The following is a 14,397-nucleotide window of genomic DNA, read 5'->3' as shown; positions in this document are numbered from 1 at the left end:
TTTTCGGCCTATGTCCTGGCCTGTTACTGGTTTTAAAAAGTGTGTCAAGTGCCAGCGCGTGATTTCGTTGACGGACCCTCATCAACGCTGTCTTCAGTGTCTGGGGCCTCAACATCTTCTGAAATCGTGCCGGCCTTGCTCCACACTTACAGCACGTGCTTTTAAGCGTCGCTGTATTTTGTGGGAGTCGCTGTTTAGCATGGAGGCGTCCCCGGAGCTGCCCTCATCGCAGAGCGCCACGCCTTCGACTTCTGCTTCAACATCTTCGGCCTCGAGTCTGCTTAAGCCTGCCTTGTTCGTGCCGGCTTCGACTCCGACGCCTGCTGCGGTGCCTACCGCTGTCTCCTCAGGTCAGGTAGCGCAGCCTCCCATTCCTCCAGTGGTGCTCAAGGTGCCCAAGGCTTCTAAGCCCAAGACCCCTGGCGGCCGAGTAACGATGTCTGTGCTGGAGGTCCCATTGCTGATGCGGATCCATGCCATGATGGAGAAGCGATTTGTCAAGCTCTTTACTAAGATTGGGCCGACGCTTCTCTCCCAGATCCAGCCTGGGCACGCGGAAGCCTCCCGCGAGGTCGAGCCGCCTCCGATGCCTCCTCGGCGCACACTCTCACTGCTGGGAGCAGAGTTTCGGCGAGTGTCTGGTCTAGCTTCGGGGCATGCCTCCTTTGGAACCGATACCCTTGATTCATGGCTTGCCTGGACCAGAGACTTCCTCCTTGATGCCGAACCTTGAGCCTTGGGGAGCGCCTCGAGGGGCTTCGTCTCAGCCTCTGCTGCTTCGATCCACAGCCTCCATTCCCATCTACTCGGTGGCTGCCTTGTCTGGGCTTCGCTCGCCTCGACGCTTGAGACCTGCTTCTTGACACAGCTCCGGTCGTCGATCGAGGCACTCATCGAGACACGCCTTGTCGTAAGCAACCTTTTCGGGAGTTTTCACCAGAGTACTCGCCGCCTCCTCCTCCTATGCCAGAACTCGAGGACTGTGGGGGTTCGTTCTCCCCCTGCCGGTCCTCGGCCTTGGCGGACCAGGCCGCCTCATCTTCTTCGAGCCCGTCTCGAGGCCCGGCCCTGGCGGACCAGTTGTCATTCTCGTCCTTCCTGAGGCAGATGGCGGTGGAACTGGACATCACCCTGGATTCGGGTTCCAAGTTTTTTAAGGAATATTTGGAGACGATGCATCTTCCCCAACCTCCTGCTGAGTCTCTCCATCTGCCTTTACATAAGCTTCTGGATCAGACTTTCATGAGATGCTTCGAGACTCCATACTCCATTCCTGCAGTCCCAGGGAAGTTGGATGCTAGGTACCGCACGGTGCACCATAAGGGCTTCGACAGGGCGCAGCTCTCTCACCAGTCCCTATTGGTTGAATCCTCCCTGAAGCGGTCTCATCCCTTCCAGGCCTATGCCTCCACTCCTCCTGGCCGGGAGGGCAAAACCATGGACAGATTTGGCAGGCGCATCGATGATGGCTTCTCGAGTCCTGAATTACAGTTTTCATTTTGCGACCTACTTTGAGTTTTTTTCTCTCCATTCTTCAAAAGTTTTTACCCTATCTGGACTCTCAGGCTCGCTTTGAGTACTCGGAGGTACTGGCGTCGTTGTCCCAACTCCGCTTGCAGACGATGCAATCGTCTTACGACGCTTTTGAACTCTCGGCCAGAGCTGCTGCTTGTTCGGTGACCATGAGACGCTTGGCGTGGCTTCGGACTATTGATATGGACCCGAAACTCCAGGACAGGCTAGCGAACGTTCCCTGTGCGGGAGCGGACCTTTTCAACGAGTCAATTGAGGCGGCGACGGAGAAGCTGTCCAAACATGAAAAATCTTTTCAATCTATTCTCCGCCAGAAGCCCAAGCCTGCTCTCTCTCGTCCGTCTTGTCCGCCTATGATTTATCAGAGGCGCTACCCGCCGAAGCAGGCCCCCACCATCCACCCGCCTGTGAAGAGGCAGCACCAGCAGAAGCCCCAACAAAAGCCTCTGCTGTCCCCAAGGCTCCCCAGCCTTTTTGACTGTCTCGTAGGGAGCATAACTTCCATCGTTCTGCCTTCCCCGCTTTTTCTCATCGGAGGTCATCTCCATCATTTTTACCATCGATGGACGACTATTACCACCGACCTCTGGGTCCTTTCCATCGTAAGAGAGGGATACTCTCTTCAGTTCCATCATGTTCCTCCGGAACATCCTCCAAGAGAGTATCCTTCCAACTTAACCTAGACCGCTCTTCTTCAGGAAGCTCAGGCTTTGCTCCGGCTTCGTGCCGTCGAGCCGGTCCCTGTGGACCAACAGAACAAGGGTTTTTACTCCCGGTACTTCCTTGTTCCGAAGAAGACGGGCGACCTGCGTCCTATTTTGGACCTCAGGGTGCTCAACAAGTTCCTGGTCAGGGAGAAGTTTCGCATTTTGACCCTGGCTTCTCTCTATTCCCTCCTCCAACAGAACGACTGGTTATGCTCCCTGGATCTCAAGGAGCCTACACTCATATTCCCATCCATCCAGCCTCCTGTCAATACCTCAGATTTTGGGTGGGACACCTTCATCTTCAGTACAGAGTGCTTCCTTTCGGCCTAGCTTCGTCACCCAGAGTCTTCACCAAGTGCCTGGTTGTAGTGGCTGCAGCACTCAGGAACCATGGTCTGCAGGTGTTTCCCTACCTCGATGACTGGCTCATCAAGGATTCCACGTCTCAGGGGGCGGTCCGGGCCACTCAGAGGACAATCTGGTTTCTGCAGAGTCTGGGATTCGAGATCAACTTTCCCAAATCCCATCTTCAACCTTCACAGACTCTTCCCTTCATCGGAGCTGTTCTGGATACTATTCAACTCAGAGCGTTCCTTCCTCCTCAGTGCCTGGCGGCTCTTTTTCATCTTTGTCACTCAGTCTCTTCTCGCCCTTCCATCTCGGCGAGACACTTGATGGTGCTCCTGGGCCACATGGCCTCTATGGTTTACGTGACTCCTTTTGCCAGACTTCACCTGCGGATTCCTCAATGGACCCTGGCTTCTCAATGGTCGCAGATCTCCAATCCTCTGACTCGTCACATTCAGGTCACTCCTGCTCTGCTGCAGTCGCTTCGCTGGTGGATGCTCTCTTCCAATCTTTCCAGAGGTTTGCTGTTTCACATGCCTACCCATCAGAAGGTCCTCACGACCGACTCCTCGAACTATGCTTGGGGGGGTTCATCTGGACGGTCTCTGCACCCAGGGCTATTAGACGAGGGCTAATCGTCTGTGCCATTTCAATCTCCTGGAACTCAGGGCGATTTTCAATGCTCTCACTGCTTTTCAGCATCTGCTTCACGACATGGTGGTCCTCATTCGTACGGACAATCAGGTCGCCATGTATTATGTCAACAAGCAGGGAGGCACGGGATCAGCCTCCCCCTGTCAGGAAGCTCTGAAAGTTTGGGATTGGGCGATTCGTCACAACACCTTCCTCAAAGCTGTCTACATTCAGAGGGCGGATAATGCCTTGGTGGACAACTTGAGTCGTCTTCTCCAGCCTCACGAATGGACTCTCCATTCCACGCCCCTTCATCAAATCTTCTCCCTGTGGGGAACGCCTCAGATAGACCTCTTTGCGGCTCCCCACAACTTCAAACTGCCTCAGTTCTGCTCCAGGATCTACACTCCTCATCGTCTCGAGGCGGATGCTTTTCTTCTGGACTGGGGAAATCTCTTTCTGTATGCGTTTCCTCCGTTTCCTCTCATTCAAAAGACTCTGGTCAAGCTCAAGTCCGACCGGGCCACCATGATTCTGATTGCTCCTCGGTGGCCCAGGCAACCTTGGTACTCCCTTCTTCTGCAACTCAGCAGCAGGGAGCCCTTCCTTCGGCCAGTGTTTCCATCTCTGCTTACGCAGAATCAGGGATCTCTGCTTCATCCCAACCTGCAGTCGCTACACCTGACAGCTTGGTTCCTCTCAGCGTAACTCCCCTTCAGTTTTCACCAGCTGTGCGGGATGTTTTGGAAGCTTCAAGGAAGCCTGCTACTAGGATGTGCTATTCCCAGAAATGGACTAGATTCTCTACTTGGTGTTTTTCTCAGCAGAAGGAGCCTCAACATGCCCCCTTGTCCTCTGTTTTGGACTATCTTTTGCACCTGTCTCAATCTGGCCTCAAGTCTACATCGATCAGAGTCCATCTTAGTGCAATTGCTGCTTTCCACCAGCCTCTTCAGGGGAAATCTCTTTCTGCACATCCTGTGGTTTCCAGATTCATGAAAGGACTTTTCCATGTCAATCCTCCCCTCAAACTGCCTCCTGTGGTTTGGGACCTCAGTGTCGTTCTTTCTCAGCTTATGAAGCCTCCTTTTGAACCTCTTCACAAGGCTCCTCTGAAATTTCTCACTTGGAAAGTGGTGATTCTCATTGGCCTCACTTCTGCCCGTCGAGTGAGTGAACTTCAAGCATTGGTTGTGGATCCGCCCTTTACAGTGTTTCATCATGACAAGGTGGTCCTTCGCACTCATCCCAAATTCCTCCCCAAGGTGGTCTCGGAATTTCATCTGACTCAATCCATTGTTCTTCCTGTGTTTTTTCCGAAGCCAAATTCTCATCCTGGAGAATCAGCTCTTCACACTCTGGACTGTAAGCGTGCTTTGGCTTTCTACTTGGAACACACCAAGCCTCACAGAACTGCTCCTCAACTTTTCATCTCCTTCGATCCGAACAAGTTGGAATGCCCTATCTCTAAGCGCACCATCTCCAACTGGATGGCGGCTTGTATCTCTTTCTGCTATGCCCAGGCTGGATTACCCCTTCACAGTAAAGTCACAGCCCATAAGGTCAGAGCAATGGCAGCCGCTGTAGCTTTCCTCAGATCGACACCGATTGAGGAGATTTTTAAGGCTGCCACTTGGTCCTCGGTTCATACCTTCACCTCACACTATTGTCTGGATACTTTCTCCAGACGGGATGGACAGTTTGGCCAAACAGTGTTACAAAATTTGTTCTCCTAAGTTGCCAACTCTCCCATCATCCCATTGTGGTTAGCTTGGAGGTCACCCACTAGTGAGAATACCTGCCTGCTTGAACTGGGATAAAGCAATGTTACTTACCGTAACAGTTGTTATCCAGGGACAGCAGGCAGCTATTCTCACGTCCCACCCACCTCCCCTGGGTTGGCTTCTCTGCTAGCTATCTGAACTGAGGAGACACGCCCGGTGCATCGGGCGGGAAGGCATTCGCGCATGTGCGGTGTGGGCAACTCGAAACTTCTAAAAGTTTCTACAAGCAAGTATGCTTGTGAGATGTCCACATCAGGGCTCCGTTGGATGACGTCACCCACTAGTGAGAATAGCTGCCTGCTGTCCCTGGATAACAACTGTTACGGTAAGTAACATTGCTTTTTGATGCTTCCAGAAAGCCTGCCACTAGACAAGCTACCACCAAAAATGGACTAAATTTTCTATGTGGTGCACCTCTCATAACAAGGAGCCTCAAAATACTTCCTTGTCTTCGGTCTTAGATTATCTTCTGCACTTATCCACCTCTGGCCTCAAGTCTACATCCATTTGAGTCTATCTTAGTGCAATTGCTGCTTTCCATCAGCCTATTGAAGGGAAACCTCTTTCTACTCATCCTGTGGTTTCCAGATTTATGAAAGGACTTTTGCAATGTCAAACCTCCTCTCAAACCGCCTCCAGTGGTTTGGGATCTCAATGTTGTTCTTGCTCAATTAATGAAGCCTCCATTTGAACCAATGTCTACAGCTCATCTGAAATACTTCACTTGGCAAGTCGTGTTTCTCATTGCCCTCACATCTGCTCAAAAAGTCAGTGAACTGCAAGCTTTAATTGCTGATCCACCTTTCACGGTTTTCCATCATGACTAGGTATTCCTCCGTACTCATCCTAAATTCTCACCTAAAGTGGTTTCAGAATTTCATCTCGACCAATCCATTGTACTCCCAGTGTTTTTTCCAAAACCTCATTCTCATCCTGGAGAAGTAGCTCTTCATACTCTGGACTGTAAGCGTGCTCTGGCCTTCTACTTGGAATGCACCAAACCACACAGATCTGCTCCTCAACTTTTTGTCTCCTTCGATCCAAACAAGTTGGGACATCTGATTTCTAAGCAAACCATCTCCAACTGGATGTCTGCTTGTATCTCTTTCTGCTATGCCCAGGCTGGACTGCATCTACAGAGTCGAGTCACAGCCCACAAAGTCAGAGCCATGGTGGCTTCAGTAGCTTTCCTCAGATCCACTCCTATTGAGGACATTTGCAAAGCTGCCACCTGGTCCTTGGTTCATACTTTCACCTCTCATTATTGTCTGGATGTTTTCTCCAGACGGAATGGCCATTTTGGCCAGAGAGTATTACAAAATTTGTGCTCCTAAGTTGCCAACACTTCCACCATCCCATCCTGGTTAGCTTGGAGGTCACCCACATGTGAGAATAGGCTGCTTGCTTGTCCTGGGATAAAGCACAGTTACTTAACGTAACAGTTGTTATCCAGAGACACCAGGCAGCTATTCTCACAACCCACCCACCTCCCCTGGTTGGCTTCTCTGCTAGCTATCCGAACTGAGGAGATGCACCCTGTGCTGGGGGGGAAGGTACTCGCGCATGCACAGTGCGGCAGACTCGAAATTTCTGAAGTTTTCTACAAGCAAGTCTGCTTGCGAGGCTGTCCGCATCCATGCTCCATGACATCACCCACATGTGAGAATAGCTGCCTGCTGTCCCTGGATAACACCCGTTATGGTAGGTAACTGTGCTTTCTCGGCATACAATGTGCTTTGTGTTTTTTTAATTTTGTGGTTACCATTATGTTTTAATAAGATTTTATTGTATGTATCTGAAAAATGAATGGAAGAAATTGCATTACAATTAGTACAATTATGGGGTGGGGTCTGGGGCGGAGCTTGGGCAGGGGTACTCGGTTGATATTTGTTAGACTTAAGGGGTACTTAGCTTGAAGAAGTTGAGAAACACTGGATTAGAGTTCACTATCTCTGATGGAAAGAGCAGCTTCTGAGAAAGGTAAAGCTGAAAATGGCCAACAGTGTGTTAAAGCATTCTCAATGCAGTATGCACATCAAGGGAGAAAGTAGTCTGGGACTCTGATATTACTGTACTTATTTGTTGCTTCCCTAAATGCTAGCTGCATATTAACTACTGGTTACAGTAGTTTGCTGACTGGCTGTTTTTAAGTGTTTACTTAAGTATAAATAAATCAGAACCAGAGCCTTCATTCTCAACTATCTCAGGATTTCTTGCAACCTATTTTAAATTCCCTCCCCACTTACTTTAGACTAGTAATTGCAGTGGCAGTCCTCAAGAAGGCTCCTTTTAAAACCATACATAAATTCAGCCATAAGCCATAAATTGCCATTGCAGAATGACTATGCCTTCTCCTCCACAAAATCCTTATCCTTGTCTGATGCAGGGAGTAGAAGATCTGAGTCAGGATATGAATGAATTCAGATCCCTCCATGTAGCAGTACACAGATCTAGCCTGGCATTGTCTTTCTAATTATTCACTATATGCATGTGTTCTCTTCATACAGGAATCATACACAAGGCAAGAAATCATTTACACCGAGCAGTCAGGACTGCTATAGAAGTTTCAGCCAAGATTTTCCATATACCGTTTGATGGTGGGTATTCTGAGTACACAGTATCATAGCAAAATCCATCTCTTTACCTGCCCATATACATGACACCAGTACCCAAAAATGCTCTAGTTAGCTACAGTATGAGCTATAAACAAACTCTATTAAAATAAGCATAAATTATGAGTATGTTTATTTTGTTGTTTTCTGGTTGTGAATAGTTGATCTTAATACTGTTGCCTATTCAATTTCTAGTCAGGCTTTACAAATACAGTAGTACCTTGGATTACGAGTATAATCCGTTCCAGGAGCATGCTCGTAATCCAAAATGCTCGTTTATCAAAGCGAGTTTCCCCATAGGAAATAATGGAAACTCGCTTTGATGCGTTCCCCCCCCCCCCCCCGAGACCCGGCATTGCTCCCCTCGAAGGCCCCCCCTGCGATCAGGCACCCCCCCCCTGTGATCAGGCACCCCCCCTGCGATCCGGCACCCCCCCTGCCTCGAACCGGCACCCCCCCCCTGCCACGATCCGACCCCCTCCCCCGACACGATTGGGCACTCCCCAACACAATTGGGCAGAACATGAACTCGCAGGCCTTGAGCATGCTCAGATGCTCAAGGCCCAGCAGACGAGGGCCGATCTTCAAGAGTGCCCAGATGAGGGTAAGAAGCGGCGGGGGGTGCCCAATTGTGTCGGGGGGGGGGGTGGTGCCCAATCTTGGCGGGGGTGGGTCGGATCGTGGCAGGGGGGGTGCCCAATCGTAGCGGGGGGGGGGTCGGATCGTGGCGGGGGGATGCCGGTTCGAGGCAGGGGGGTTTGCCGGATCGCAGGGGGGGTGCCGGATTGCGTGGGGGGGGTACTCGTAAATCGAGCCATGCTCGGTTTCTGAGGTACCGATTTTGCAAATGTTTTGCTCGTCTTGCAAAACACTCGCAAACCGGTGCACTCGTAAACCGAGGTACCACTGTATTTCTAGTATGGTACTATTTTTATATGTTTTATTTTTTATTATTTTCTTATCTGTTTTTTGTTGTTGTTGTTTTTAAACATTACATGAAAATATAAGAATTGCTGCTGCTAGGTCAGATCAGTGGTCCATTGTGCCCAGCAGTCCGCTCATGCGGCGGCCCTTAGTTCAAAGACCAGTGCCCTAACTGAGTCTAGCCTTACCTGCATACATTCTGGTTCAGCAGGAACTTGCCTAATTTTGTCTTGAATCCCTGGATGGATAAACATAAAATATGATGGTGAAAATAGACCATATGTGACTATCTCTGGCAAAGGTGACTATGGGGCTCATTTTCAAAGCACCTAGACACACAAAGTTAGTGGTACTTTGTGTGTCTGAGTCCTTTGAAAATAAGCCTCTTAAGTCACCAGTAATTTAAAAAAAAAATGAGGTTGTAATAATAAATTCTGTTAGTGCAAATAATTTGTACTATAACAATCCAGAACCTATCATTTTATGTGAAAAAGTTACAAAAGTTCAAACGTATAACTCTTGCCCATGGACCCATGACATGAAAAACTGGCCATTCTTAATATTTTAAATATGAGACTTTAGTCACTTTTTCCTAGAGGCTGTCATGTATGACCTATCCAATCTGCCTATCCATACCAATAGCCTTATTTCTACAGTCCCTTCTTGTACCTCAGAATCCTTGATGCTGGTCCCATGCTGTTTCATACTTTTACTACCCTTTCTGTATACCCATGAGTCTCCCCTTTTATCCAAATATTGTGTATCTGGATTTTCAGAAGTCATTTGACAAAGTACCTCGTGAAAGAACTGGTTAAAACGTAGAAAACAGAGAGTAGGGTTAAATGGTCAATAGTCTCAAGTGGAAAAGGCTAAATAGTGGGGTTTCCCAGGAGTCTATGCTGGGACCACTGCTTTTTAATATATTTATCAATGATCTAGAGTTAGGAAAAACTAGTGAGATAATTAAATTTGCTAATGACACAAAGTTGTTCAAAGTTAAATTGCAAGAGGATTATGAAAAATTGCAAGAGGACCTTGCAAAGAATGGACATCAAAATGGCAGATGATATTTAACGTGAACAAGTGCAAGGTGATACATGTGGGATAAATTAACCCAAACTATAGATACGAGATACAAGGTTCCACATTAGAAGTTACCACCCAGGTAAAGGATCTAGGCATCGTTGAAACCCTCAGCTCAGTGTGCAGTGACGGCTAAGAAAGCAAATAGAATGTTAGGAATCATCGGGAAAGGAATGGAAAACAGATGGGAATGTTTTATAATGCCTTTTGCATCACTTCATGGTACAGCTGCACCTAGAAAACTACGTGCAATTCTGGTTGCTGCTTCTCAAAAAAGATATAGCGGAATTAGAAAAGGTACAGAGATGGGTGACATAAATGATAAAAGGAATGGGCTGGCTTAACTGTGAGGAAAGGATAAAGCAGCTAGGGCTCTTCAGCCTGGAGAAGAGATGGCTCTGGCAGATATGATAGAGGTCTATAAATTACTGAGTGGAGTGGAACTGGTAGATGTGAATCACTTGTTTACTCTTTCCAAAAATACTAGGACAAGGAGGCATGCAATGGAACTACTAAGTAGCAGATTTAAAACAAACCAGAGAAAATATTTCTTCACTCAATGTGTAATTAAATTCTGGTATTCATTACCAGAGAGAATGTGATGAAAGCAGTTACCTTAGCAGGGTTTCAAAAAAGGTTTGGATAACTTTCTAAAAGAAACATCCATAAGCTATTATTAAGATGGACTTGAGGAAATCTAGTGCTTATTCCAAGGATAAGCAGCATAAAATCTGTTTTGCTCTTTGGAATCTTGCCAGATTCTTTGTCCTGGGTTGGCCATTGTTGGAAACAGAATATTGGACTTGATGGACCTTTACTGTGTCCAGTATGACAACTCTTATGTTCTATGATTCCTTGTTCCAGAGCATCTTTTTGGTTGAAAGAGGTTTGACTTATACCTTGAAAGTATTTAAATATCAGTTAATCTATATCAGTAGTTGGCTTCATGTTTTTGGGGATATTATTTGAAGGTAGTTTCCCAAATAGAAAGAAACACTTTTTGGGATGTATCCGAGCCCCATAGGACTCCCAAACCATTAATGCATGGAATTTGTTCCTCCATTAGCAAATGGTTGAAGGTTGATCTTGCAACAATTATTTAAGCTTTACCCAAGAATAATGTTTCTTCATGGCTGTTCACCCCATACAAATATGGTTTATTGAGAAGAATCCCCTCTGCTGTGATTTTCAATATATGCCCTAGTACGTTTTGCAGGTATACTATAATTGCAACTCAAACTGATAAATTCTGTTACAATACCACATACTGAGGAAAAAAAGTGTTATCTGATATTTTAAACATCCTTACCCACAACCCTTCCCACATGAAACACTTGCTATTGAGAATAGGCTCTATAAAGTACTCTATATTGACACTCCTGCAGCTCTGCATTATATACAACCCATGGTATTATTTTAATTAACTCCTGAAAAGATAAATGTTTAAAGTGGTTTTATTTATCTCTCCTTGGTAGGAGGGAGAGTTACAAGATTGTGTGTTGGGTGGGGGGAGGTTGGTGACAAAATAAGATAAATGGATTCTGATTATAGACAATTTGAGAGGGGATAGCTGGTTTTCATAATGAGACAAGTGGAGTCCCAGTACGTTTCAAAAGGAGTATGTTTAAATTTAATTCTAAAGGCTATTTGAAACCAATGGAGACGTTTGAGTAAGGGTAATGTGGTTGATTCTCCTGTTTCCTATGATAAGCCTGACAATGCACTATATTGGCACTGAGTTTTGAAGCTAACCTAAAGTAACCATATAATGAACAAAAGATGCATCTTTGTCTATGCTGTGTGACATTAGGAATTTTTAATAGCACAATTTCAATAAAGCAGTCTCTTAAAATAATAGTGCCACCTTGCTTATCACCAATATTTTATATCAGGTACTCCTGGCTTTCCTACTAGAAACTGAACACAAGATTTGTGGTGTGTTTTTCTTTCTAAGAGCAATTCAGTCGTTCTGATCTGGGAGACCATGAGTTTTCCATGTGGATCCTCTTGAAGAAAACACAGTCAGCTGACAAGAATGTGCGGCTACAGGCAGTGAAAGAAATGGCAGAGACCCATCATTGGCATGGTGAGGAAATGCAGGAGAAACAACAGCTTTGCTAACCTCAGACTCTTGGCCTCACTCTTCATTGACCAGGAGCGGCTGAAAGTCAGGAATTGCAAAATATGGGTGGATGAGAGACTAAGGAGTTGATACTCAAAATGATTTAACCAGGCAGGAGAGGCTCCTGGCTAGTTAAATCACACTTGCCAGCTGAACTGTTGATATTCAGCGGCACTTAACTGGATGGTACTGCTAAATATTAGCTCAGACCACCACAGTACTATTCAGTTAGTGCTGGTTGGTCGAGGGGTAAAGCTGAGATGGACCCGGAAGTTATCTGGGCCAGCATTGAATATCTGGGCCCATTTCAGCCTGTGATGGTCAGCACTTTTATAAATACTGACCACCGCAAGTTAAATATTGAGGGGCCAGTTCATAGGCTATCTTTTGAATTCTGTTTGCCTTCCACAGAGGTACATACCTGCCTCTTGTGTGCCTCCTACTTTTTTTATACACATTGTGAAATATTATGGCCTTTAAATCTCATTAAAAACAATGAAAACTTAAAAAGCTTTAACACATTTGGCTGAAAGCAGTCATGTTAAACTATTCAGAATAAAAAAGGTACATAGATTTAAAGGAAAAAAAAGGAGGATGCGTTTCCTCAAGCATCAGCATGCTTTATTTTTTTGGGATGATGTTTTCACTAAACCCATGGCTAGCCCAAATGGTCCTCAAGGCCCCCAACTACCTTGACTTTAGAAAATTACTCAAAACTCACCTATTCCAAGACCAGGACCCTTAATACCCCTTCATTAATCTCCACCTCTCCCCTACTGAACCCCCCCTGACTCCCCCCTCTCCCCCCTTACTTCTCTTCGCTGTTCGCAACTCTGATCAATCTTGTATGGAACCACTTGTAACTCTGTTTAATTAATGTGAACCGCCTAGAACTCATCTGGGTATGGTGGTATACAAAAATAAAGTTATTATTATTATTATTACCAGATTACCAGTACAGAACAATGGCTCAAGCCTGTGACTCCAACACCGCCATTGGTCTGGCTCGCAGCCAGGACGTTGATCTTCGGTTTTTCCTTCAGCCACCTTCACTGCCTAAAGAATGTGATGTAAGTAGAGGCATATGAAGGTTTGCACACACTAATTAGAATTATAGCTGCTACTGACGTGTATGTTAGGTAGACCGTGATCCCACCAGAACAGATAGGGGAAAAAAATGCTTGAGTAACCTGTATGTAAAAACCACTTAGACAACATCTATTGATAATAAACTTAAACTTGATGTGCAATCAGGGAACTGCAGACAAAAGTTTACAAAAATATTGAATCTTGGAAAGGACTCACTTAAGCTACAGAGAAGGCTAAGCAGCTCTGGTCATGGAATAGAAATCAAGTTCTGTTTATTACTTTTATATTGTATATGATGGTTTCTAATCAAAACAAGCATATACCGTTGTTCATGGTGTCTTTGTTCCCTCTTGTTATACAAGGTCTGATTTGTTCTCAAGTAGTGATATCAACAGTCCATAAGAACATAAGTATAGCCTTATTGGGTCAGACTTATGGTCCATCAAGCCTAGTAGCCCATTCTCATGGTGGCCAATCTAGGTCCCTAGTTCCTGGCCAAAACCCAAGGAGTAGCAACATTTCATGCTACCAATCCAGGGCTTCCCCCATGTGTTTCTCAATAACAGACTATGGACTTTTCCTCTAGGAAACCTTTCTTAAAACTAGCTACGCTATCTGCTCTAACTACAACCTCTGGCAATGTGTTCAGAGCTTATCTATTCTCTGAGTGAAAAAATATTTCCTCCTATTGGTTTTAAAAGTCCATGTCCACTGTAGCATTGAAATCTTTTCCGAGGGCAAGCAGAATAATTTTCAAAAACATTTATGTGGATAGTTAAGTGTTTTACCTGCAGAAAAGGACTTTTCCTTTTCATCCTGCAACACCAGTCCAAAACTACTGGGTTATGCCACCATACCGGCAAAGAGAGGCAGAGGAGCTGAATATTTCAGTGATATCACCAGTAGAAAAAATGGTTCAGCCTGGAACCTGTCTGTATTTCTTTGCCTTCAACAGATTGTGCAGTTGTACTGATACTACTGTGCAATTGTACTGATACTAATTTTGACAAAGCCAGCTCCCCGATGCTCAGTCCATGGCCTATGGCCAGTAGTTGAGTTCTTGGCTGGTGTTGCTCCCCAGTAATCTATTCATGGACCTTTGCCCGGTGGATCTTGGAGGGATTCATGTCTTTGCAGCCCTGAGCCTTAGTCTGTGGGCTTTGCACTCAGTCTGGCTGATTGACAGAGGTATAAACCTGGGCTGGCAGTGAAATAGCAGATCTCCTATTAGTAATATTCTGTGACCTTTTGTTAACATTTTCTATGGTACTAAGGGAGTTCCCATGGTTGAGAGAGCACATAAGACCTCTTCAGCTGGCTCTGCTGCCTCAGTGGTTGCCCCAAAGCTTCAAAGTCTAATTTCCATTGTCCTCATCTCTCAGGGCACATCTAGTTTGGTAGGCTTTCCTTGTCACATCCTAAAGGGAATTCCAATGGATCAACTGAAGTAAATAGTAGTGACAACAAATGCAAGCTTGGGGGCCCTAGTTTGTATTGTGCAGGGCTGACAATCAGAGCCAGAAACATCCTGGCCTATCGGTCACTTTGAAGCGAGGGCCATG

The 14,397-nt window shown here is 46.1% G+C and overlaps 1 protein-coding gene across 2 annotated transcripts in view; it reads left to right on the top strand.

Annotated features, from left to right (window-relative positions):
• SERAC1 (serine active site containing 1) overlaps nucleotides 1–14,397 on the top strand; it is a 139,444-nt gene that overhangs the window by 41,637 nt on the left and 83,410 nt on the right. For both annotated transcript variants that reach the window (XM_033937027.1, XM_033937029.1), the window contains exons 6-8: nucleotides 7,513–7,602; nucleotides 11,579–11,710; nucleotides 12,695–12,816. In XM_033937027.1, the coding sequence (XP_033792918.1) occupies nucleotides 7,513–7,602; nucleotides 11,579–11,710; nucleotides 12,695–12,816 (344 nt within the window). The remainder of the gene's footprint in view (nucleotides 1–7,512; nucleotides 7,603–11,578; nucleotides 11,711–12,694; nucleotides 12,817–14,397) is intronic.

This window comes from Geotrypetes seraphini, chromosome 3 (genome assembly GCF_902459505.1).
Source record: "Geotrypetes seraphini chromosome 3, aGeoSer1.1, whole genome shotgun sequence".
Lineage (NCBI taxonomy): Eukaryota > Metazoa > Chordata > Amphibia > Gymnophiona > Dermophiidae > Geotrypetes > Geotrypetes seraphini.
Note: the sequence above shows the minus strand (reverse complement) of the source record. Positions and strands in the feature narration are given on the sequence as shown.